At 40.3% G+C, this 24,766-nt stretch overlaps 1 protein-coding gene across 1 annotated transcript; it reads right to left on the minus strand.

Moving 5' to 3' along the window:
- Window positions 1-9,111: 9,111 nt before the first annotated feature.
- pggt1b (protein geranylgeranyltransferase type I, beta subunit) lies at window positions 9,112-24,267 on the minus strand. The gene is made up of 9 exons (XM_040155764.1): window positions 24,140-24,267; window positions 23,424-23,542; window positions 21,137-21,201; window positions 20,661-20,812; window positions 20,255-20,387; window positions 18,449-18,494; window positions 16,046-16,230; window positions 14,631-14,739; window positions 9,112-11,813 (listed from the first exon to the last, which is right to left on the minus strand). Exons 1-9 carry the CDS (start codon window positions 24,265-24,267, stop codon window positions 11,647-11,649), a joined length of 1,104 nt encoding a protein of 367 aa, XP_040011698.1. The 3' UTR covers window positions 9,112-11,646.
- Window positions 24,268-24,766: the final 499 nt, after the last annotated feature.

Consider the following 24,766-nt stretch of genomic DNA (forward strand, 5'->3'; position numbering starts at 1 on the left):
AGAGAGAGAGAGACAGAGAGAGAGAGAGAGAGACAGAGAGAGAGAGAGAGAAAGAGAGAGAGAGGGGGGGGGTCAATCTCCATAGGAACTATGCTGCCTTCATGTGCTCCACGAAAAACTTAACCGAAGTCACTTGATCCAACTCGCGGCACACGTTGATTTTCTCTCAGGCACAGGTGGAAGTCACAGTGATCAACATGTAGATCGGGCGGCTCAACGTTACGTTCCGGGGAACCCGAGCCACACGCTCACACGCTCACACGCAGCCGAGGGGTTTATGGGAATGTCTTCAGTTTCGCAGGTGTCTGGTTATGAACCCGTGTATCGGACAAATAAAAACTTTTGACCTGATGGTGGCGCTGGATGAAACAGTAAGGGACCAACGAAGTTATTACTGTTCATTCTGAGGGCAAAGTTAACGTCTGTACCAAATTTTGTGCCGGTCCATCTGGTAGATGTTCAGGTATTTAACTGGATAAGTGAAAACCCCAGACCCGCTGGTGGGGCTGGATGAAAAGTCAAGGGATCACCGGACGAAGCACAAGACATCCTCTGGGGAACACGAATGTCCGTACAAAATGTGATCTGCAATCCAGTGTGATAGTTTTTGAGATATTTCACACTGAACCAAAAATGTCAACGTGCTGTTGCATAAAAAAAGGTAACCTCAGGGGATCACCAAAGTTTGCAGGAGTTATCCACTGGGGACCATGAATGTCTGTATAAAATTACATTGCAGTTCATCCAATATGTTTTGATATTTTTCAGTCTGGACCAAAGTGGTGGACTGATCGCTACTGCCATCAATGCTTAGCATGGCTAAAAACTGCAATACTATAAACATCATAAGCACCTGTTATACACAAAATTAAGAATGAGTGCAATGAAACAAAAATAGTCACAAATAAAGTCAGGAGGCAAACGTGTTGCAATAAAAAAAAAAAAATTGGGCAGTGGGTAAAGTGTCTTGTGTTTGTAGAAAGCAGTGTTAGCAACATGAAATACTGTTACTGCACCTGTATCTGCAAAAACAATATGTGTTGTTAGTGTGGGTTTTATAATGCAAAGACTGATGTGCTGGACGTTGGCAGTGTCATTGATCCATCGGCCATTAGTTGTTTTGGTCTGCTGAGAACAGTGGTGAGTGAAGAGTCTATATGTACCCGTACATCAGTACATAAACAACAAAAGTTCTCAAGTCCCACTTACAATGTTGCTTAGTATTCGTAGAAAATAGGCTTGCAAGGTTTTCAGAGTCTCTGGTCTGACTGTGGGCTACTGTGTTCGGCCCTCACATAAGGATCCTACACCTTACAAAAGGGGCCCCATGAAAGCTACAACTTCTGTTCACTTTACGGTCTCTACTAATGTCAGAGTCTGTTCTATTATTTCAAGAGATTTATTATCTGCTAATCGCTTCCTGCAGTGGCTATATGTACGGTCTGCATTCAATTTTATAGTCCGCTGGGCCCCCCTAGCAGGTCAACCCAACAATGAAATGGGTTGGCCCGTTTTCGTGAACCGAAGGGACCATGATGTTTCATGAACCAAACGGACCATGAAACATCTTTTGGGTGTTTTTTGTAATTTATTTAGGAAATAAAGTGTAGCATGGACAACCTTGTGCAGCAGCACAGAATGAAGTCGATGAAATGTTTGAATTAACCTACTGGCCAAAATGTGCACAGTCACTGAAGGCACTGCAGTCATCTGTCTGTCGAGTCATTCACTCTTCCAACAGCATTTGTTGGCAGCAGACAATGCAGACAGTTTCAGTAGACGGCAGACGTCCCACCCTTTTCCAGATTTCTATCCAGTATCTACTTTCTGCCACAGTTTTTCAACAGTGAAATGTTTCACTTGAATATTCTGTGAGTGCAGCCTTTAGGGACCTATGGGAGTCAGAACACAGGGGAAAGGGATACGTGCTTGTCTGCTCCCTTAAAACATTGTAATGGCTCTGAAATATTCTGCATCATTTTCAAAGTGTTTGATCTATTTTTTTTATTTTTTTTTTTCTTGGAGCAAAAGATTTCTTAAATGTTCAACACTGCCCACATGTGCATTTTCTGGGCATACAACAAAACATTATTTACTGTTTATTTGACAAATCAAAATTTAATACTTCACTATACGGTATTTGGTGCATTACCACAGACAATTTAACCCTGGCCAAAATCCATTGAATATATTTTACTGTTTTTTTTATGTACCCTTAAGATATACTTAAGGGTACATAATATTTTTACAGTCGCTTGTGCTGTCATGTATGTACAAAGAATCCCTCACAATAGGACCAGTGTTATACATCGTGTTTAGATTTGTTGGCTTCTTAATTTTGCTTCTTCTTTGTGATTATTCTGACACAACAGAGAAAAGGGTAGACCTTGCTGCCCATAGTGCAAGACAGGCCTATTTAAAATTTAAAATATCACTAAATTTAGCCACTGTAGCCAGCCAGTGAGTCAGTCGTGTGTACAATCTGCTCTTTTTTAACTAGGCAGCATGAAACACACACACACACACACACACACAGGTCATACATGCATGGATGAATGTCCGAGGCTGTGTGAACAGGGGAGGTGCGTTTCAACACATTCTGTCAGTCTGAAATGGGTGAGAAGGGTAAAAAAAAAAAAAAAAAAAAAACCCCCTCCCTATGCAGACGCATACTGTACACACCTCAGTAACCCGGTGTCCTGTCTCACCACACAGTGTCCCACATACTGACAAGAGCCTGTCATCTGCCTGCAGCACTATCTAGCTACCAACACACTCAGCAACTGAAGCCTCTAATTAAACTCTTTATGGTCATGTTTTTTTTTTTTTATCTAAGAATAGAAGAGAAGCCTTTGCCTTTAAGCCACGAAGCCTTGCCACGGAATCGAGTAAAAAATGTGTGGGTCTATCTATAGCTTCTTCATTTTTTTTATTAACAGAAAAAAAACCTTATATCTTCTTACAATATCAGAATACAGTTATGGGGGTTTATCAGTACTTAATGATATAATGTAAAATAATATAACAGGCTAAAACAGAATAGAATAGAACAGAATCTGTGGGTCTATCCATAGGCTATTCATTTGATCGAACAGAAGGAGGTCTATTACTACTCAATATAATATTAGACTAAAGTGTAGGATAATATTACTTCATATTACAATATAATCTAATGTAATATATGAATGGTTAATAGAATTAAAATGAACTGAACAGGTTTTTTATTAATATGATTACAATAGCAGAGGCTTACACTTGAAACCGTGTAGAAAAGGTGTGGATCTAACTAGAGGCAATTCAGTTAATAGAACAGAAGATGACCTATTAATAATTCAGATCATGTTGCAATATCCGAAAAGACTGTAGATAGTAGTTATATTATATAATACATTATAATGTGATATCAACGAATAGAAACTGTTGGTCCTAACATGCTTGTAGAACAGAACAGAATAGGCGGAGGTCTGGGTTTGTCAGCATCCCAGCCCGTCCTCTGACAGCCCTGCAGGCCGGCCCGGCGCTGCCGCCGTCGGGGCACGTTGACAGACAGACCGCTGCTGTCAGAAGGACCGTAAATCATCCGGAGGAGACTCACCTCGCCCCGCTCGATCCGCTCCACGATGCTGGCGAACTCGGTCATGTCCTCGGAGTCCGACATGGTTTGCAGATAATGCCGACGGCGGTGCTGCTGCTGCTGCTGATGATGATAGTGATGATGATGAAAGGGCGGACAGTATAGGGACCGGTCAGGGCGCACGGGAATGTCAAATTGTAGAAAAAGACACAGGCAGCCGCTGCGGCTTAAAGGAGCTGTTGGATCAGAAGCTTCACAGAGGGAGGTGAGATAACACGAAGAGGAAAGAGCCGCTCCTCAGACCACATCCCCATCACCATCCTCTCTCCTCCCTTCCTCTCTGTGCGCGTTTGTGTTTGTCCGTGGAGTCTACGATGCACGCGTCGGCTGCGAGAAGCCAATTTCATTTTAGTTTGCCTCATCTTGGAGGGAAAAAACCCCGCCCTCGTCTCCTCGGTGCTGTACCATCTCCCTCTTTCTCTCTCTCTCTCCGCATCATCTCTTAGGCAGCGATGTCTCGACTCACAGAGCCCTTTGTGTCCGCCGGATCTGTCATTTTTCAGCCCGCGGTGAATCAAGCCCGTTTGATCCACCAGCCACCGGAATGATAATCATAATAATCTCGGCCAGAAGATTAAAAGGGCGGCGTGGGGGTGTATTAAATCTATTAGTGCGGTATTCAGCCAACTTGGGCATCTGCGCGTGGCTGGCAGCGCGCTCATGTGTGCATATGCCGCTTTTACACGGGCCGACTTCTGTTCGCCGCGACCCAAATGTGCGACCGCAGCTCTTCGGTCTCGTCGTGGTTTCGGTCTTTTGTCGCTGGGAGGGTTCTGGGAGGAGTTGCGCCCAACGGCTCGTGCGTGTGGCGGATTCAAATGGACCTGTTTCATGCGTGAGAGCGAAATGTGAGGCGACTGTGTGAAGCCGGATTAAGTTCGTGTTTTGAATTTTTTTTTTTTTTTTTTTTTGGCAATGCCACTTGTTCCGCGTCACCAGATGGCCTCGTGGCTTCAAGCAGACTTAGGGCCAACTCCACCCCATTGAGCATGTGGCGGTGGTGGTGGTGGTGTTTGTGTGTGTGTGTGTGTGTGTGTGTGTGTGTGTGTGTGTGTGTGTCTGATGGGGGGCAAAACTGTGCATGACAAAACTAATAGGTTAACTCATCTACCAACCGAGCAGTGTTTCCAAAAGCCCCCGAACACTAAGATTAACAGTCACAACATGTCACAACTGTCCTCACATGCACGGAATTGTTTTCGTTTGTCTTGTCTGACTTCTCATTTTGCCAATTTAACAAAGTGTAAACCTGCCAGGGACGCGAAATTCAAGAAAAAAAGACGCAGGCTCCTGTAAAAATGTACAAATCCTCAAGCGATTATCATTCAAAATATTATTATAGAACAGTTCAAGGTTCTAAAAATATTGTTTCACTGTTTATACACACAAATAAACCAGAAAATTTTGAGAAATAAACGAAAATACTGTCTATTTACATGTAGAAGGTTTTTTTGTGTGTTTTCTATTGAAAATCTATATATACCCCTAAATCATTAAAAATATAAAATTCAGTTTTGAACATTTTGTTCAAATGGCCTAAAGACATGGTTTCAATTCCCTTTCTCAGCTACATGACATATAAAAGTTATGTTACTATAAATAAAATATTCTCAGTGTATTCACTGATCAGTAAACATACAGGATTAAAATGAACATTGTTGATACCTTTAAACTGGGGTAAAATTTAACAGTGGCCTATCACTTTCTCTTAACTAATAATACTTTTATCTGGCTTTAAATCATTTACTAGGGGAACCTCAGGGGAACATGAATGTCTGAACCAAATTTCTTGGGAATCCATCCATTAGTGGTTGAGAAATTTCACTCTAAAATGGAACCGAGATCCTCATGGTGGAAAAGTCAGAGGATCACCAACGTCGTCAGTTAGGATTCATCATCTCGGAACCACAAATGTCTGGATCCAGTTTCACCCTGGCTGTTGTTTATCCTCCTACTTCATCAAAGAGAGAAAGTCATCTCCAGTTGTAAATGTTAGGAGGTCAATAATTAATAAAGGATTTTTTTTTTCTTTTAATCTATCAGGTCTTTAAATGTTAAGTTATAAATTGATGGTCCAGTTGAATGGTCCATTAATTCATCATGAAGACCATATCAAAGGGCCATAAAGGGTTGTAGCTGCGGCATGTAAATTGGCTATATCCAGCTTTTCACAGCCATTTCAACAGACTCCTGGGGCAAAGATGAGTCAAGTGCTCATGTGTAATATCTGTGGAAATGACACTTGACTGCCCCATAAAAAGCCACATAACTGAGTCACAGTGCCCTCCACTTGACTGAATAATCAATAGAATGTATTGATCAGCTTGTCTCACTAAGTAGAACGGATTCAAGTTAAACAACTACAGAGAACGCAGCTCTTGTATAAGCACATAAGTTCACCCAATGGCCAGTGGATCATTAAAAATTAGTCATTCCTAGCTCATGGTGCAAAGCGGCAAGCACATAGTATTTTTACATTTGTGTGGTAGCAACAGATCCATTCAAGACACATCTAAACAACAGAGAATGGAAACATCAAGGCCCGTGCCTTCTGCGTTTGCTTGTGCTTGACGAATAAAATACTGTAACTTGACAATGATCTTAGCTTCAATTTTGTTTTTCTTTTCCTGCAAGAATGCGAGAAAATCGGAGTCAAAGTTTACCAAACCAGATTTAAACCTGAGCTTTCTGCCACCCAGCCTCTCCCAGCTGGTGGTAATATAGGGTTACATGTCTCATAGAGACGCCTGATGCCACACAGGTGTGAGTTGTCTGTTGAGCAGGGGACCATAACCACACCCAAACTGCAGCTGCAGCTGGCTGTCAAGGGAGCATCTCCAGACATTTTCAATCTGGGTTGGGCTCTATTCCCAGGGGAAGAAAATACATTTCAAACCTTATTTTTCCTTTTTTTTCTCTTTGCTTTCTAAACTTGAAAAACAATCAAATGTGTGACCACGTGCTGTTTAAAATGCTGTTTAGATTTTTATTACCTCTACATCCAGATTGGATATGTAAGTGTGACTTGGCCACATTTGTAAGGATCGCATTTCCTAGTCAGTGCCAACAGTGAAGTCTGGGGCTGTGCTATGCAGCTCCCAGGTGGGACTCTGTGTGTGTTTGCGTGTGAGCTCTGTAGCCAGTGAAAGTCCCCTTCCCCCCGAGGCTTTTAATTATGTCTTAGTCACTGACCCAGCAAAGAACAGAAAAGAAAGAATCATCATCAGACAGTGTTATTCTAAAGCACACCTCATCCGCATCATGGAAAAATGAAAGGCGATTGTGGTAAATTAGGAAAAATGCTGACCAGTTGTCGTCTTTGAAGTTAAAGATAGAACAGTTTTGAGTCATCCAGCCACATAGAGCATACTGTGAGAGGAAATAGGGACTTATTATTTTAGACAGAAACTCAGTTGTTGTGGGTAGTCGTGCAACACCCAAATGAGAGATGATGAGGAAGTACTCCACGTTAGGCTACTTACATCTTAAATGGGTACAGGAAAGGAAAAACCCAACTCATTTCTGACTAGTTGTGGTAACAATGCCCGCACCTCATTTTAATTCTACCTTCGATCAAACTTGAAACCATTTGCATGGAATAGTAATTAATTTCATAGCCAAGCCATTAGCAACACTGAAGACTAATGGATGACTTTATATTGGCTGAAAATCAAGAGTTAATCTAAAAGGGCCTAGTGTCCAGTATGGGACTAAGCATTGATCCAGATCATGTGGGTCAACCAAGTGATAAAGAAATGTTTTATTTCTTCTCTTCGTTTGATTTTAATACAATGCCAATACAAGTTTGGATGCAAGATATGGTCTCATTGATTTGAGACCACACAGATTTTACCCAATTGTCTCACAAAGTTACATATTTTTGCTCTGTAGCAGCAGGGTGACTGATTTTTCTCTGCTCAACACTTCCGTCTAGAGCAAGATATCTCAATATCTATTGGCTAGATAGCCATGAAATTTGAATATCGATATTCGTGGTCCCCGGAGGATGATTTCAATTAATTATGTTGGAAAGATGTGGGCCAAAGAACAAGTATCAAGTCTGCCATGAAATCTGTTGAGAATATTCACACCCCTAAGGTGTTTAAGGGCCCCCTAATTCATTGTCTCCATACCAGAAGCAAATCTGAGGTCACAAAATATCTCAGTCACACACAAACCCACAGAAACCAAAACTACTGTAAAAGTTATTACGTGCTTTTATTCACCATTAACACGGTATGCACTGCCAGGCTAAATTCAACATTATTGTCCTCAAATTCAAAGCTGAAGTACTATAATACATCACATATGAACATTTGCACATCCACTTCCAAAAACTATCTCACTGATGTGGTTGTAAACATATTTTCATATTGAGCACTTGCACAATACAAGTCACATATTTATAGACATTTACATATTTATCTACACTGAATATTTCTACAAAGCATAGAAAAAATAAATTCCATTACATTTATTATTACATTATGTATATTAGTTGGTGATAGCGCAAGGGTTCATGACCGACCACATGTGGCATTTTGGCTGCATCTCCAAAGACTTCAACAATCCTTTTACATCTCTGAACCCTCCAAACAGCCTGCACTGCCACCTTCTGTAAAGCGTTAAGCCTCGGTCCCCTCTTTTCATGCTGTTGGACCTAGAGCATCAGAGTGGCGTGGCAATCTGGTGTGGCCAGATCCATCCATCCAATCTTTCAACCTTTTCAAAGTCGAGAAAGCATTTATGGGTTCTGTCACTATGAATTCTTTCCAAGTGACTTCTATCAGTCAGCTTTCAGTTCGTCTGACTGGATAAGTGAATTTCACAAAGATGAGAGTTTACACAGTAGGTGTTCCACTTCCTGAATGTTTACATGGATTTAGGATACACCTTTCCACCCTCCCCCCTCTAGAGAAAACAGTGTTTTCAGTGTTTTTCTTCATAGAAACAGCCTAGCTAAGCCCGATTTAAGCATGATGTACATGTAGTGAAATCAGAAGTTAGAGAGCTTTCAGAGAGCAGTGACCCAGAACAATGCTACATGAGGCACATTTCAGAGTGAAGTCTGCGTGAGTGGTCTTGCCATGTGATTTGGCCTGTGTACGCTGAGGACAGAACCCAGCCGAAGGAGGTCATAACAGTAGTAAAAGTCACTTAAGATGATGCATGAGAAACAATGTCATTCAGTTTCAATTGATCTGGCTCCACAGTGATTGTGCAGCAGCTGCTGTCTTCTTTCAGTGCATTTTTGACTCTGCAAAACTCTTTATTTAGATTTAGGATATTTCATAACTTAGTTATACAAGAATTGATACCAGAATATTATATGATCAATAATTCAAAAGCAAATTTTTTTGAGCTTGTATAATCGCGCTGTGTGTGTGTCTGAGACTCAATGCAGAAGTCACGTCTCACCTTTCCAAAAGGTTAAAAAAATCTTTTGTGGTAACTAACAAAATGTTTGTTTAAAAAAAAAAAAAAAAAAAATAGCAGGATAGAAGTGGGCTAGATCAGAAAGAGTAACTCAATCAAAGCCTCTCAGGCAAAAGAGTAGCATAAAATAATTCAGCAATATAAGACGCAGTTGGCTAAAAAGAGACAAGGCTATTTAACACTGGAGGTTTGGTCGGGGTCCAGAGCAGAGATTCCAGCCTCTGACAGTTTACTTTTAATAATAGATGGGTCAAATTATTTATTTATTCACTTCTCCTCCTCTCTTCTCTCATTTCCTCTGTCTGCCTGGTCTGGTTTCTAAGTCTGAAAAAGAGGGCAACTTGGCGGGAAAGGAGACGAGTCCAGGTACGGCTTCATTTTACACGTTACAAAGAAAAGCAGGCGATATTATTTTCATATCTAGTCAGAAATGGGGCTACACATAGTAAACTCCCGCAGGTAACATGATGCAGACAGGCCACTGTATTTCTGACCTTCTGTGATATTGTTTCCTCCTCGCTCTTTATGTCAGGGAGCAGGTGTTTGCTGTGGCAGCAGTCTTATAATGAAAGGGTGTGGCTTCACCAGGGGGGCTTGAGGTATCTGTGAAGCTGGTAATGTTGCTTGCTGGGAATCGAAATGTGATGAGAAGGCAAGAGGAACTGGTTGGGCTCTGCTCAGGATATCAGTGCCTATGTGTCACCATGTTAGGATCGCATTAGGATTTAAAACTCTAAATTTCCAATTTGTAGCTCAGTGCAAGGGCAAGAAGGCCTGATGGTCACTGGTATGAGCTGCAAGCGGCTTTCAATGCCTGTAAACGTCTGTGCAGACAATGGGTAAGAGATGGAGAGTCAAGGGGTAGATGGTAGTATCACAAACCTACTTCAAGTCTTGTTGGAGGTCAACATTACAGGACAAAAAGGAATGTGAAGAGCATGTTAGATAACAGCTGTATCTGTAACCTGACTCTCTCTGGCACGTTCTGCTAATGCACATTGTTCTTTGTTTTTGCCTGCATCCCTTCTGTTCTGAAAATAACATGTCAATTCCCAGTGCTATTCAAAAGAATACATATCCCCAAGTTATAATACCACTGTCTCATCTTTCTCCTATTGATTTCAGGCCAGCTAGTGCCTTGAAGGGAGTATGGAAGCTGGTGAAGGAAGGCGGATCAGATCAGTTCAAGGTTCAAGAGTCAGGGGATGTCGGGATGGGATCTGCTGCTAGAATTGACAGCTACTACCTTGCAGGAAAGAAGCGATTTTCCCTTTCTTAACAAACTTCCTTAAGGCCCGATCTATTTTTCTTTTACCGTGAGGAAAATTTTGAACAATAAATTACATTTTCTGTGATCTGGAATGATAAGGGCTGTAGCTAAATTTACTTTTTAATCTTCTTTTTACAGGGTTTTTTTTTTCCCCCCCAACAGTCTTATATTTGACCTCAGAGGGGGTTGTTGGCTCTTTGTTGCTTTTCCAGTGAATTTCACCCCAGCAGTTGCATTTAAATCTCTCTTGATAACTGAACAAAGCCTGCAGTGGTATAACTAGTGGATGCTGAAGTGAGAAACTCAAGAGACTAAACCTACCAGGCTGGTATCACCTTTGGGAGTGGAGAGCTCCAGGATTTCAAGAGGTCCAAGAGCAATATAAGGATGGAGATGTTATGAAGAGAGAGAAGCATAAAAACACTATATATACTGTCTGGAGGACAGTGCCTTGAATTGTTTTTTATTTTGTCTGAGAATGTAGGAATGTTAATCTAAAGGAAACACGAATATTCGTCTCAACAGTTTCCACATTTTCCCCCAAAACTACCACTGGACTCATACTAGTTTGTCAACAAAAACGAAAACTAATCTTATTTTTTTGTGTTATAGAATATGGGGACATTATTCAGCAAAAGCATAGCTAGTCGATTCACATTAAATCAGACCAGCCGGCTGAAACACCTCGAACTACTGAAGTTACTCCACAACCATTTAAAAAGATAATATAGATGTTCCCTAAGCCCTACTCGGCATCGCTCCTTAGACTGTGAACAATGTTTACTTAGAGCATGTTTCTTATGTCCATGTGAAGTTAGTCAGTAGTGTTCATCCTTGGCAGAAGGTTTAAAGCAGATTGCGCTGCTGACTATGATGATGAGGCTAAGGAGCAGAAAGCTTCCAAAATGTCATTATCTAAAATGTACCCAAAATTGAGGCATCTGGAATTTCTTCAAGTCTCCAGTGACTCAAATTTGACTTTCTGGCACATAATTTTATTCCCACAAACCACAATGCACATTGTTACTTACTACTGTCTACTAATAAAAAGGCAGCAAAAAAAGTGTGGTGCAAAGTGCTTAACAGAAACGTTGGTTTAGATCAATTTAAAATGAGCTTCCCAAAGTTACTACCGTGTAACTGAAGTCTTAAAAAACCTTCTTGATTCCTGAAATAAGAAGGCTCCTAAGATGAGTGGCCAAACACCTTCAAGACAGTCAGCAAAAGTCCAGTTGCCTTTGACTGACTACTGTTAGATGTTCCTGAATGAACCTGTTCAGACGCAAACCTGTGGATCATCCCGCTGTCAGTGCTGTCTGGTACAGCTGCCAGTGCTGTCCCTCCATGTCTGCTGCAGCTGCTGGAGGTGCTGAAAGGCTCTCTGGGTGATGTTAAGAGCTGGGTGGACCTTCCTCAGACTAGGCTCTCCGATCAGAGACAGACCGCACAGCCCTAAGTAGGCATGGAGAGGGTCTGGCGGAGTGGAAATGGAGAGAGAGAGAGAGAGGTAGAGGGGAGGGAATGGGGAGCGTAGTGAGGGATGAGAGAGTGAGAGAAAGGAGGGTAAAAGGGAGAAATTAGGTCACAGATGGTTACATGTATGACAGCAATAGCACCTACCTGTGTCAGGCCTGTAGTATTCAGAATAACCAGATATAAGACGAACATGATGGTTGTCACCTCACTCTCCATTACTGAATCAATACAACGATAACCTAATTTCAAATAACAACCACCATTATGCAGTAGCACTGTTTTTGTCGTACTGCTCCTTTAAGTAGATATAAATAATGCAGATAGGTTGGCCCCATGGCCGTTTGCCTCCCCTGGGACTAGGGTGAAAGCTGTATAGGCCAGTAAATGGTGCAGTAATTGAATTATAGTGAAACGACAGCTGATTGGACACAGACATCAGAATCAATCAAAGCACCATTAGCTGCATCAATCAGGACTCATAAGGAATCAAGGTTGTTCAGAAGACACGTTTGGATCAGTCTAAAGTCTGAGATGAGATTTATTTAATAAGGATATGTCTGATTAAGATTTATATCACAAATTGTGATACATGGCAGTTGTATACAAAATAATACATGAAACAATCACATGGATGCTTCTGTAGATAGCTTGTTCAGAATTATTAATTTGGACAACAGAAATTTGCAGAACATTAACCTGGTAAGATCAAGATATCATTTCACTCAAAGTCGGTGAGCAATTATGTTGAATTATTGCCGAGCATCACTTAAAAGTATTGGCTTTTTAATCATATGGTTTTGATTAGGATGCTGCATCTTACGGCTGGTGCAGGACTTCACGCATTGTCAAATGAACAGTCAATTCATTCCCATGAAAGGCTAGTTTCCCCTTGGAACTATCGGATCCGCTGGACACGGGATCACAGACAACTTATTTTTCCAAACTCTTCTTTGAAACCAAACTGTCAGTGCAATTATGGTGTACATTCCCGATGTTTTTGATGATTATAATCTTTTTCAAACATGCGATTTGTAATTTTTTTTGGCCACTCGGGGGCAGCAGAAACAAGCTGTGAACACAACACTGACATATCATCGCCCTGTAAAGTTGATATGGCCAACTTGTTAGCAGACCATTGCTTCTTTAGACATCCAGCGGTTACAAAGCAACATTTTTTATTTGGAGTCATGTTTCTGGCCACCTGATGAATGTAAGTCCAATATTCAGTCCCTTTTAGCTCTGTTTGTGTTTCTACCATCTCCTGAGGGTTAGCAGTCAGCAAGTCGCTAACTCAGTCTGTCTGCTGCTTGTTGCTGAGCAGGCAGTGCACAGTGGCTGGACAGTAAACTATAAACTAAACAACAAGCCGAAAGTCACTACAAATCTCTTTAAAGCTGAGCTGCAGAGTTTTTCAGCTGAAAATTCTCTGTAGGTTCCTCACTACAAGTGAACACTTTCGCATTGCCACATTGTTTTCCACTGTCGTTTCATACACTGTCATATAAAAAAATCGATTAACGCCACTTGAAGACATTCCCTTCACTATTACATGAAATTCGCCATTGTTAAACCATTTCACTAATCATGAGAACCTAGCTACGCATTTTGCTCACGATATCTGAATTGTACATGTGGCATCACGCAGTTGTTAATCATAGCAACCAACCTGGCAATGGATTTTCAACACAGAACCCTTTCAAACTAAAAATTCATTGCTCTTTATGGGAGCAATGCCAACTACAAATACTTGATATGTGATATTTTGATCTGCGGTCCATCCGTTGGGCATTTACTGTATTCAGCTATTTTTACAGCCATGAAGCCAGATAATGAAAAGAGCTGTGGATCTGTGGTTTCTTCGAGTCATGATGACAGATGCTTTAGATTAAGACTCAATGCAATTCAAATTGGGCTGAAATTTTAATTACTCTGTCTCGAGGCAATAACAACTGCCCCTGTCAAAGTACATTCAGCCATATTTGGTCCAGATCTGCTTCACAAATACACAGCACCTTCTTTTGTTCAATATTATTGTTACCTTCCTATCTTCCAAGACCAGTTCCTGTGCATCAGTAGCTGTGCATGACTGGACTGTTAAAGTGAAACCAACTCCTATGTTATCTGTACCCATACTGCAGTAGAGTTTCTTTTATCTCCCAAAACTCCCTTTAGTATTTAGTAATTCTTTAGTTTTAAGAGGCTTGGTCAATGCCTGTATAACCTATGCGCAAATCACCTCATAGATTTACACATTACAAGGGCGAGCAAGAACACACAAACACATACACACAAAAGCACGTCCACCATAGAGGTTTAGGGTTACATGAGCTTTTCCATTGATCTCAAGTAAAACTGCCAACCACAACTCCACCCTGGCCTCTCTGCACCTGTGGATGGCAGGATAAAAACTGTTCATCAGGAAGAGAAAGAAACTGAAACTGCTTATTCCCAGCATCTTTTTGTCCTTGATGCAAGATCTTTGAAGCTACTGAAAAATAAACTGAAACAATATGTTGAACAGTAGATGGACGATAAAACATGTCATTCAACCCCACCCTGCCACTCCACTCCTGTGGCCTTTATTGCAGTATAAAAAGGTACATGGGATTTGCGTCACTCTTACTTTGAAAGAAATCCCCTTACAGATTTTAAAAAAAACAGCAACACTGACACAAAACCTATTTAAACAAGCGTGGCAATATTCTGTAATCGGCTTTCCCGTGATGTCTTTTTATTTGAACTCCCTCTGATGTCTGTGAGCATCTATTCCAAGACGTTCCTGTAATATCCACGTCTGCAAGTCAAATCATTTACCTGGATGGCTGTCCGGCCATTTGGCGAATCCACCCACCAACCGATCCTGCGTGGACAGGATGAAGCTCCTGTTCTTGTCAAAGTTCGTATACTGGAACACATCTAACAGCTGGGACAGGAGTGTGTGTGAGAGAAAAGGAAGGGAATGAGGGAGACGTTTTATTTTCAACTGGTTCTTTTTACAATTAAAAATACATTTTCAACTTTAAAAGATGCTAAGCATGTTGTGTTTGGAGAGATATCAAGAACCAGAATCATAACACAATTGTGGGAAATCAAAAACCATTTACTCTAACAGTAGGTTTGCAACAATCACAGTATTTGTAACAAAATTTAAATATAAAAAATGATTGGACCAAAGAGGTACTAAAAAGCACCCTAAAAGCACCCTTTTCTATTATTTGACAAATATTCCCACCTGAATGTAACTATTTTTCCCTCATGGGCCTTGGTATGTTATTCGTGAAAAATATTCCGAAAATAACAGTACATAGCCTAAAGAAGGAAAAGCTGGAAATATAAAGCAAACAGTGAGATAAAAGCCGACCACACTGAATACATACACAGTGAGAGTATACCATGTTTCACACGTTGAGCTACACAGTGGCTCAAATGTAATTATCCATTGATATCACTGCTTTTCATTTCACAAAAGTGGGTTACTGCAATCAATGATCAAACACATGATACTCTCTATTTTTACAGATATTAGTGGAGACAACATCAAGCGTCAATGTTTGCCATATACAAATATTTTGTTTAAGTGTGCGCGATGGTCCCTCTGGCACAGTTTCACCCCAAAATTCACAGTTTTCCTGAAATGTGTCTTCTTGTGTTCATGTGCGTGTGTGCGTGGGTGTATGTACGTGTTCTTATATCCCGCTGGGGATTTTAACCTGAATGCACACTAACCCATGGGGACAAAGCCGTGGGGACAAAAATTGAGGTCCCCATGGGTAGACACTACTTTTTGAGGGTTAAGACTTGGTTTTAGGGTTAAGGTTAGAATTAAGTTTAGGTTAAGGTTAGGGTAGGGGGCTCATGAGTGTCCCCATGGGGAGAGTGGAACAAGTCTGCGTGTGTGTTTATCCCTGGCTTACTCATCGTTATTTAGCTCATAGTTTTCTGGATCATGGGTTTGCATACATGTACCCCTGGCATAGTTATGACCCACATGCTGAAAGGTTTGCTCACAGGTATTTTTCGGGTGTGTGTGTGTGGATGTGGACAATACACCCAGTTGTTTAGACTATGCGAGTATATTTCTGTCCTATTTTGAGAAATTCTCTTTTCCCATGAAAAAACGTGACTGAAGTGCAGAAAATCAGGGGTAAAACACTTAAATGAACTAAACAAGTTAACACATGCAGGGGTGCATGTGTGAATATTTCCGTGTCTGTTGCACCAGTCTGTACCTCTAGTGTAGCTCCCACCCAAAAGGAGTAGCACGTGTCTACAGGCTTGTTGGGGCGCCCGTGGAAGCCGCACTGCTGCCTCATGATACACCAGCGACGGATTCTGTCCAGCTCCCGCTGACTCAGCGCCTCCTCCAATCGACCCATCAGACACAGAGAGGCTATGGCGCAGTACGTCCACCCACCTGGACACACACACACAGGCAGGTGCATGTCACACATACTCTGGATATGGACCGTGCATAACACAAATTAATCCAATTGAATGAGACTACTGACTTCTAACAACGGATTAAAGTTACAGTGGTTCACCCTGACATGTTTTGATGACAGACAACAAGATGAATACTTGGCAATGCAGTAAAAACAGAGGGCGTGTCTGCGTGTGGTCCCTTTCATTGCCAGATACTTGATAGCATGTTGCTGCTCTCACTTTCCACCTTTCCTTGGAAGTAATGACAATGTGGAGCTATCTTATGTTTTGTATTAATGAATAGAAATGCGGGCTAGTGAGGAAAATGGCTGCATTTTTATACTTTTCTGCTAAATAACTGAAGACATTTGAGTAGAATGAAGATGGTTTGTGCAGGCCCTTTTACATTTGATTGGGGTGATATTGTGAGTTCTTCACCAGAATTATAACTTTAAAGTTAGGAACTGAAAGCAGAGTTTCTTTACAGCTAGATTCAAACAAACATGAGTGTCTATGTTGATTGACGATAGGCTCTTATCGGTAGAGCCACAAGCAGCAGCTATCCATCACCTTCTACAGCCCGACTGTCACCAGCCTCCATTATCATGACTTTAACTCAGCCCTTAACATTACTACCATCCCTGGCTGCTTATCTGTTTTTGTGTGTGTCTGTGTGTTAGGGAAGGAAAGAAAAAAAAAACGTGGGTTGAAGAGTGTAGGTCAGGGGTGAAAATCTTCCATGGTGTTAGACTTATCTCTAATCAACAATGTCTAGCTCACTATTTGCGTGAAGCAAAAGAAGAACTGAGGGAATAAGTATAAATCTGGGTCAAACACAGTTGTGGGGAATCCAAAACCAATTTACTCTAATACACTAGGTTTAAGACAATCATACAGTATGCTTTATGACAAAATTTTTATACATATATCTATATCTATATCTAAATACACACACACACATGTATGTGTATGTATATATAGATATCTATCTCTATATCTATCTATCTATCTATCTATACATATCTCTATCTCTATATCTATCTATCTATCTATCTATACATATCTCTATCTCTATATCTATCTATCTATCTATCTATACATATCTCTATCTCTATATCTATCTATCTATCTATCTATCTATCTATCTATCTATCTATACATATCTCTATATCTATCTATCTATCTATACATATCTATACATATCTATCTATACATATCTATCTATCTATCTATCTATTTATATATAGATATAGATATAGATATAGATATATTCTCACACACACACACACACACACACACACACACACACACACACACACACACACACACACACACACAAAAAGACTGGATCAAAAAGGTACTAATATACTATATACTAGAGAGAGTTCGTTTCTTTCCCTTGCACACAGTGTCTGTAATACCATGTTTCACACGTTGAACTACACAGTGGCTTAAATGTAATTATCTACAAAAACAGTGAGAAAAATCTGTACGCATTTACCCCACACAGTGTGGGATGTCTTGGTGCTCAACAAAAACACTCTTCAAGGGTTGATGGGTAACGGGCATTTACTGTATCTCTCTACTGATATGTAATCAGGCCTTAAGACAGCAAGCTGGCTGGCTTGCAGAAGAGAGCCGAGTTTCACTGAAGCCGGTAATCACAGGTTGAACAAGTTGAATTTATCGCAAGGAGGGAAATTACCACGATGCGCTAGGATCTGCCCCTTCAAGCAGTTTTAATTCATTAGATTTAATATACACACTCACGGTTTAAAATTAAATGGGAAATGGAACCTCTAACCATGTCAACAAGGTGACTATGGATATGTTCAAAGCAGTACCTTTAAATGTGTGTGTATACGTAGGATGAAGGCTTTTGTGTCAGAATAATAAGGCTTAATTTGAGTGGGGTAGGGATTAATGAGGACAATGTATTAACAGAGATGAATTCTAATGGCTAATCCTTTAAACCAGTTACTCCCATCAGCCACTTTCATGCCCTCTACCACGACACACACAGACAAACCTTTTGATCTGATATTAACCTTTTGATTTAAAAACCAAATTATACATTAGACCTTTTACTCTTTTTACTCTTACGGCTGTGATTTAACATGCCATCCCTCCAATGCTCATAGAAATTTCAAACTCACATTTCTGATATCTGTAAATATGCAAAAAAACCATTAGAGGCTGATCATGCTCACCGTGTGACTCTCGCCCAGCTCCCTGGCCAAACCCACTGTCGTATGACTGTGGAAAGAACAGAAACAAAAACCATTCAAATAGAAGAAAGGCTAAAAGATGAAAGGCAAAATTAATCTTGAGGCTTCCCATTTGTTCAGGTCACAACTGGATGCACCTTTAATTTGCATGCTAACTTGACATATTTTATTTTTCCTTCTTTCTTGCATTAAATTGTGTTGCAATCAACCAGGCTGTTAAAAATTAAATGATGTCATTCAGGATACACAGACAAGCAAAGCTCTGGGTCCTGAGCGGACAGTAACCTCTTGCTTTAAAAGGATAACTAAGATGGTTTGAAATAACACAAGTCTAAATTTATTTATTTTATTAGCTATTGTTAAGCCAAATTTACCATTATTCAATTAAATCCACCTCTTATTTGTTATCTAACAGCTACAATACGATCTTTTGGTCTAGGCTTTACTCATATGCAGCCTTTGAGTGGCGCTCTTTCATTTCACTAAAAATGCTCTGAAAGAAGTGGTAATGGCACCAGATGGGTTTTACTTCAATTCAGTCTAAACCAAGTTTTTTTTTTTTTTAAAGGGAAAAGATTAGCTAAAAAGGAGTATGCTCTACAACCTTATTTCGGGACTACGCATGGGGACCCGGTTTAAGAAAATTAATAAGGTTTCATGAACCAGCAAAAGCTAAACATTTGCTTCAGAAGAACCTCATTTTTCCTGAAACGGTGACAAGTTCTGAAGCAAGGAAAAACAACTGCCTATCATATGTAGTGGTTCCTACAAAAATACACAAGCTACGAAACAGATGGCAGTCACTAGGGAAAAACTAACACTGTTTAATCCTTTTCTGTCTGTGTGCCTGGTCTGATCAGACTATAACAATAAGGTTTGTAAATGGATCCCTGGCGCCATCCAAATGTAAGCGAAGCTTTCAGAGTGGCTGGTAAACTTGTCTACTGTTCCAGGCCTTGTAACACATAACCACCCATCAACCGGTGCTTTATGTATATTTACGTCACCAACAACTAACTTGCTTTGCCAAAGACATTTAGAAATCCACCCACTAGTATGTGGCAAGTGGATAAATATACTCTTCAGTTATGATTTAAAGTTATCTGTTAATTAACAGACTTTTCCCTTCCCCCTCTTTGTTAGTATGTGTGTGTGTGAAAAAGAGAGTGAGTATGTTGCATACACACTCATGCACACAACAAAGAAACTATGTAATGAAACACTCTTGTGTTAAATGTCAAACTTAAAATAAGCTGAAGTTTAGGAGTGAATTGGACCCTCTCTCTGCTCTGGAGACTTGAGCTGTACAAGACTGAGATGATGAGCATGAAGACAATCCCTCACACCGACTGCTTTGACGTGTCTACACCCACGGCTGACGGAAAAACAAACACTGAGTCTAAAGTAAGGGTTGAGTTAAACATCATTCAACAATCTGACAAAAATATCACTCAAGTGCCACATCATAAACTTGGAGCTTGATGCTTTTTTCCTTGGTAGTGAGGACAAACCTCTGCTGCAGCTTTAAGACCATGATCCACTGCTCAACGCGCTCCATTTATTATAAAAGAAGTATTTCTAGGCAGAGTGCCACCTCCTGAAGGTGGGTGGCCTATTCTCCTCATTCAAATGTAGAGACGCTGCTTTGAATGGTGCAGAAACAGTGGTTCTATTCTAAGGGTTTGGTCGTGTTGGTCTCATTGCATTCACAAGTTTAGATTTGCAGAACAAACTTAACCCTCTCCCCGCTGTTTAATACCCAATTCTAGGTTTTTAAAATCCACTCACCAAACTTCCTCTGATGTACTCAATGGCCTTCTGGATGTCCATGCCTGACCAGTCATCCAGCATGTAACAGATACTGGCTGCGCAGTAGATAAAGCGTATGTCATTTTCACTTCCTTCTGGCACGGCATAGAAACTGGAAGCAAGAAGACACAGACACAGAAATCCAGACATTTGAGCCACATTATGCTAAATAATAAAAGTGTTTAATCAGAAATATTTGGGTCTGAGGCTAGTGTTATCTTGAACACATGACATAATGTGTGTGTGTTTGTGCGTGCGGACGAAGCGACTACTGGTGTAGGTCCTAACGTGAGTTAACATCAGTCCACGTTAAGACTGCTAATGTTCACGTGACCTCGGGTATATCTCAGAGTGTAAGTGCAAATTTGCGTGGGTGCGTACTGACCTGCCGTCCTCCAGCTGCAGTGCTCTGAGACCAGCCAGGCAGGCCTGTTTGTTGACCCGGCTCAGGTCATCTCCCAGTATTAGCAGTGAGCAAAGCCCAGTGTAGGTCATAGCCACATGGCCACTGTCATATGGATGGAGCACACCTGGACCCTGAACAATATATCAAAATGAGATATCATTCATACAAATGCAGTGGAAAGGCAAAAAAAACAAATAAAAAAAAAACAAGAGAATGCAATCGTTATTAAAATGCACATCTGGAGAAAAAAAAATTGGTTTGAAAACAATAACAGAACCAGACAGTTCAAACATTTTGCTATCTACAGACAGTTAAAATAAAAATAATAAAACTTTTTGGTTTGCATTAATGTTACATCATGTCTCCATGGTGGTAGAGCAGTAATTCAATATGTAAAAAACACATTCCCACAATATCACAGCGACTGGTAATATTACAGCTGCCGGGATGAGTACCTTAGTGCTGTAAGGAATTCCAATATGTGACGATCCTCGAAACCCACAGCGACTTAGGTTGGATTCTGGAAAAGAGTAACAGGAGAAGGGGCAGGAAGAGATTTAAGAAATACTCTGATTTATCTGTTGCTGAACTGGAGCAAGGAAGCAGTACTCTGTTTTACTGTCTCACAAACAAGGCCTCATGCTGTTTTTACTGACCTTCAGCAAGGTGCCAGAAAGATGTACAACTTTATGATTTACTAGCTATAAATAAAGTATGCTGCTGCCATCTAGTGGCCATGATTGGACCAGCGCTTACAAAATGAAAAAAAACAAACAAACAAACAAACAAAACTAAAAACAACAAAAGCCTGCTTTAGTACAATTTCAACATATGACAAACCATTCTGAGGTCAATGTTGTGGCCAGCGTCATGTATCATATCACAATTTATGACTCTGAGATAACCTACCGTTGTCTATATCCGACTGCTGCTGTAATGATGCAAATTTCCCCCCCGTGGGATTAATAAAGTTCATTTTATCTTATCATAGAACACTCTTTGTGTTGCACTACAGAGCTTGTCTTGTGCACTTTTTAATTTGTGTTCAGTCAAACCAGAAAAGGTCCACAACATTTGTGTATTTTTTTCACTATACCCATGATGTAAACAAAACTTAGTGCTAAACTTTTTCTTTTTTTTAAAATTACGCCCAGAGGGAGACAGTACAACTGACTACTTTTGCAAATGAGAGATTTCAGTTTTTATTTTGAATAAATTTGCAAAAATGTCTAAAAACATGTTTTCACTTCATTATGGGATATTGATTGTAGATTGATGGGCAAAAATGCATTTTGCATAGACTGAATTATTCTGTAAATGTGTTTATATTCAACACACCCGCGCTCATTTGGAAAGCAACAACACATCCATCAACAACTGTTGAAAGTCTCAACAGCTCCAACCAAAAAAATGTATTTCCATATTGATGACACATTAGGAAATCCCAAGTGCCTCTAAAGCTGTATTATCACATCTAATGACATGAAACCAGCCAGACACCAAACATATGGCAGCAGCAAAAATGAAACCAATCAAGCACTGGCTAACCTGACATGATTTCTGTTGATGTCTTGAATAATTAACTAACTGGGCATCCGAACAGATGGCAAAGAGTGGCTTGTTAGGAGAAAGAAAAAAAAAAAACAAGTAATTAAATTTAGAGTCCGACTTTCCCTGATGAACAGTTTGAACAGGTTAGGTGCGGAGGACACCTCCAGGCTGATATCTGCTTCAAAAGTATAAAAATATTTCACAGACTTTTGAAGTTTGACACCGTGATAAGACCTTATTGAAATGTATGCTGGCAGAAAATCCCATACTGGCAGTGACCTAAACGCCCCCGATCCAGCACTCCCCTAGTTTCCCCCTCTCTCTCACACCCCTGATGAAACCATAGACCCTTACACAGATACATTTCATAACATCGATAGATTAATTTAGCTCAAATGTTTCGGTAATTGTTTCAGCTTGTGTTGTTTCCACACAAAACTGCTTAAAGTTATGTCTTTCTTAATGTGACCATTCACACCTCCCCAAAACTTAAGCTCTTAGCCTTGGAAATTAGAAACCATGTACGTCTGAACCAAGTTTGCCCATTTCAGCATTAAAGAGCCTTAGTCCAGCACCTTTTTACTATTCTCCATTCCTCAAAATACAGTCCCATAGACTGATTCTTTCTGCTGTCATTTTCAAAAACTGAAACAATACTGGGATTTCCTGTCCACACATAGTGTCAGAGAAATCCCAAATCCTCGGTATTTTGACAAAGACAAAACAATGATTATTATCTTTCATGCAGCTCCCTTAAGGCTTAGACAACGCCAATTTTTGAGTCGGGGGAACGCTGTTATAGAAGTTGACAGGCTTCAACTCTGTTGAATTCGTTTTTTTGTGTAGGTGACTTTATGTACTACACTGGTAAAAACTATAGTGCAGAAGGTAACACGGACTGTGACAGCTTCATTTGTGTTTTTATGTTGATGATTTGTTGTTGGCATATTTGATTATTACAACACCTGTTTTTTGAAGTCCTCTGTGTCAGAGGTGATTACGCTTCATTCAGCTTACTCCTGATTTAGTTAGTTGCTTTGACATCAACCTTTTGATTTGCTGTTTCACATTAACCTATGCTACGCCATTCGTATTGGGAATGAATACTTTTAGTGCAAACCTTTATAAATAACAGTTTAAAGTCAGCTTATTTTTGCAGGTGTGGAAAAAGTGAGAAGATATGAGACTTACGGTCCTCTGTGGGCAAAACCTGTAGTGAGTAGATCCATTCAATCATGACGTTCCTGTCAATGACATCGAGGGCATCCAGCACATCGAGACCGGACAGGGCAAAAAATATGATAGTTAACCTGGAAAGAAGGCAGAGAGGAATCTTATTCATTTTCACTCATTTAAGATTAATGGAGCCACAAGAACTATGACTGCGTGGTGAGAGCCGTGCAACAAATCAGCGTCAGTGTTAACTGTGGCAGTGAACCGTCACATTAGATTACTGGATGATAAAACCCAATTCAAACCAACGTTTTAAAAAAAAGTTTAAACAGCCTGAGTAGTTCACACTTTGCCGTTGGTTAAATTCAGCTGCCTAAGGTAGCTGAGCAAACTGGAGAGATGTTTAAGTTTACAAACGAAGAACTTGACCAACTTTACAGTCCATTTATCATGAAGTTCACTTTCAAATCAGCCATATTCCCATCATACTATAACCTACAAATGCTGACTACTAAGTTTCACAGGGCGTCGTGCCCCGCTGTACAGTTAGTTTCCTGTTTTACTCCAGTCTGTCACAACTTCACTACCCTGGCTGATATTAGCAAGCACGCTAAGCTAAGTAGCATTAGCCTCCATTCAAAACGGCTGGTGAACCCCAGCTAGCTCGGATGCTAGTCAAGTTCCTCAACAACACATTTAAACTGGAGCAGCGTTTTTCGTTCCAGTAAACTTACCTGGTAGTTTCCAGCGAGGCATATCTCTCGGGTAACACCTGAAGTGTTCTCTGGAAGAATCGTACATGTCGATCTCTTAAAAAGTCTATTTGCTCAAATTCTTCAAACTGGCTCTCCTCTTCCGCCATCTTTGCATCCGCACCTATGAGGATTCTTTTCCGGTAAGTTTGTTTTTCAAAATAAAACCTCATATTACAGAGCAATGTGCAGAAAAGGTGTTTATTAAAGACACAATCAGTCCACATTATACAGATTGTCTTCTTTAGATTGAATTTATTGATATTCCACGATACATACTGCTGGGAAGCTGTGAATGCCCAATTACATTTACTAGTCTCCCAGAACATTCACTACATTTTAACAGGGAAAATAGACCAGACCAGAGTGTTATCCTATCATAATATTATATATAATGTTATACTATTACTCAACTACTGATTATTTTGCATTATGGATTAGTCTGCTGATTATTTTCTTGATTCATTCATGTATTGTTTGGTTTATAAAAACATTAAAAAAAATAGTGATAAATGCCCCTCACCAATACCCAGATCCCCCAGTGACACCTTCACCTTTTGTCCAACAAGTAAGTCCAAACCTCAAGGTTATTCAAAATAAATTTTAAAA

The sequence above is a fragment of the Xiphias gladius genome, chromosome 19 (genome assembly GCF_016859285.1).
Source record: "Xiphias gladius isolate SHS-SW01 ecotype Sanya breed wild chromosome 19, ASM1685928v1, whole genome shotgun sequence".
Lineage (NCBI taxonomy): Eukaryota > Metazoa > Chordata > Actinopteri > Istiophoriformes > Xiphiidae > Xiphias > Xiphias gladius.

Coding starts and splice junctions, on each gene's coding strand:
- pggt1b (XM_040155764.1), bottom strand. CDS start 24,267: ATGGCGGAAGAGGAGAGCCAGTTTGAAGAATTTGAGCAAATAGACTTT. Junction 20,813..21,136: donor GAATTCCTTACAGCACTAAG/GTACTCATCCCG, acceptor TATATTGTTCAG/GGTCCAGGTGTGCTCCATCC. Junction 16,231..18,448: donor AGCTGGGCGAGAGTCACACG/GTGAGCATGATC, acceptor GTGTGTGTCCAG/GTGGGTGGACGTACTGCGCC.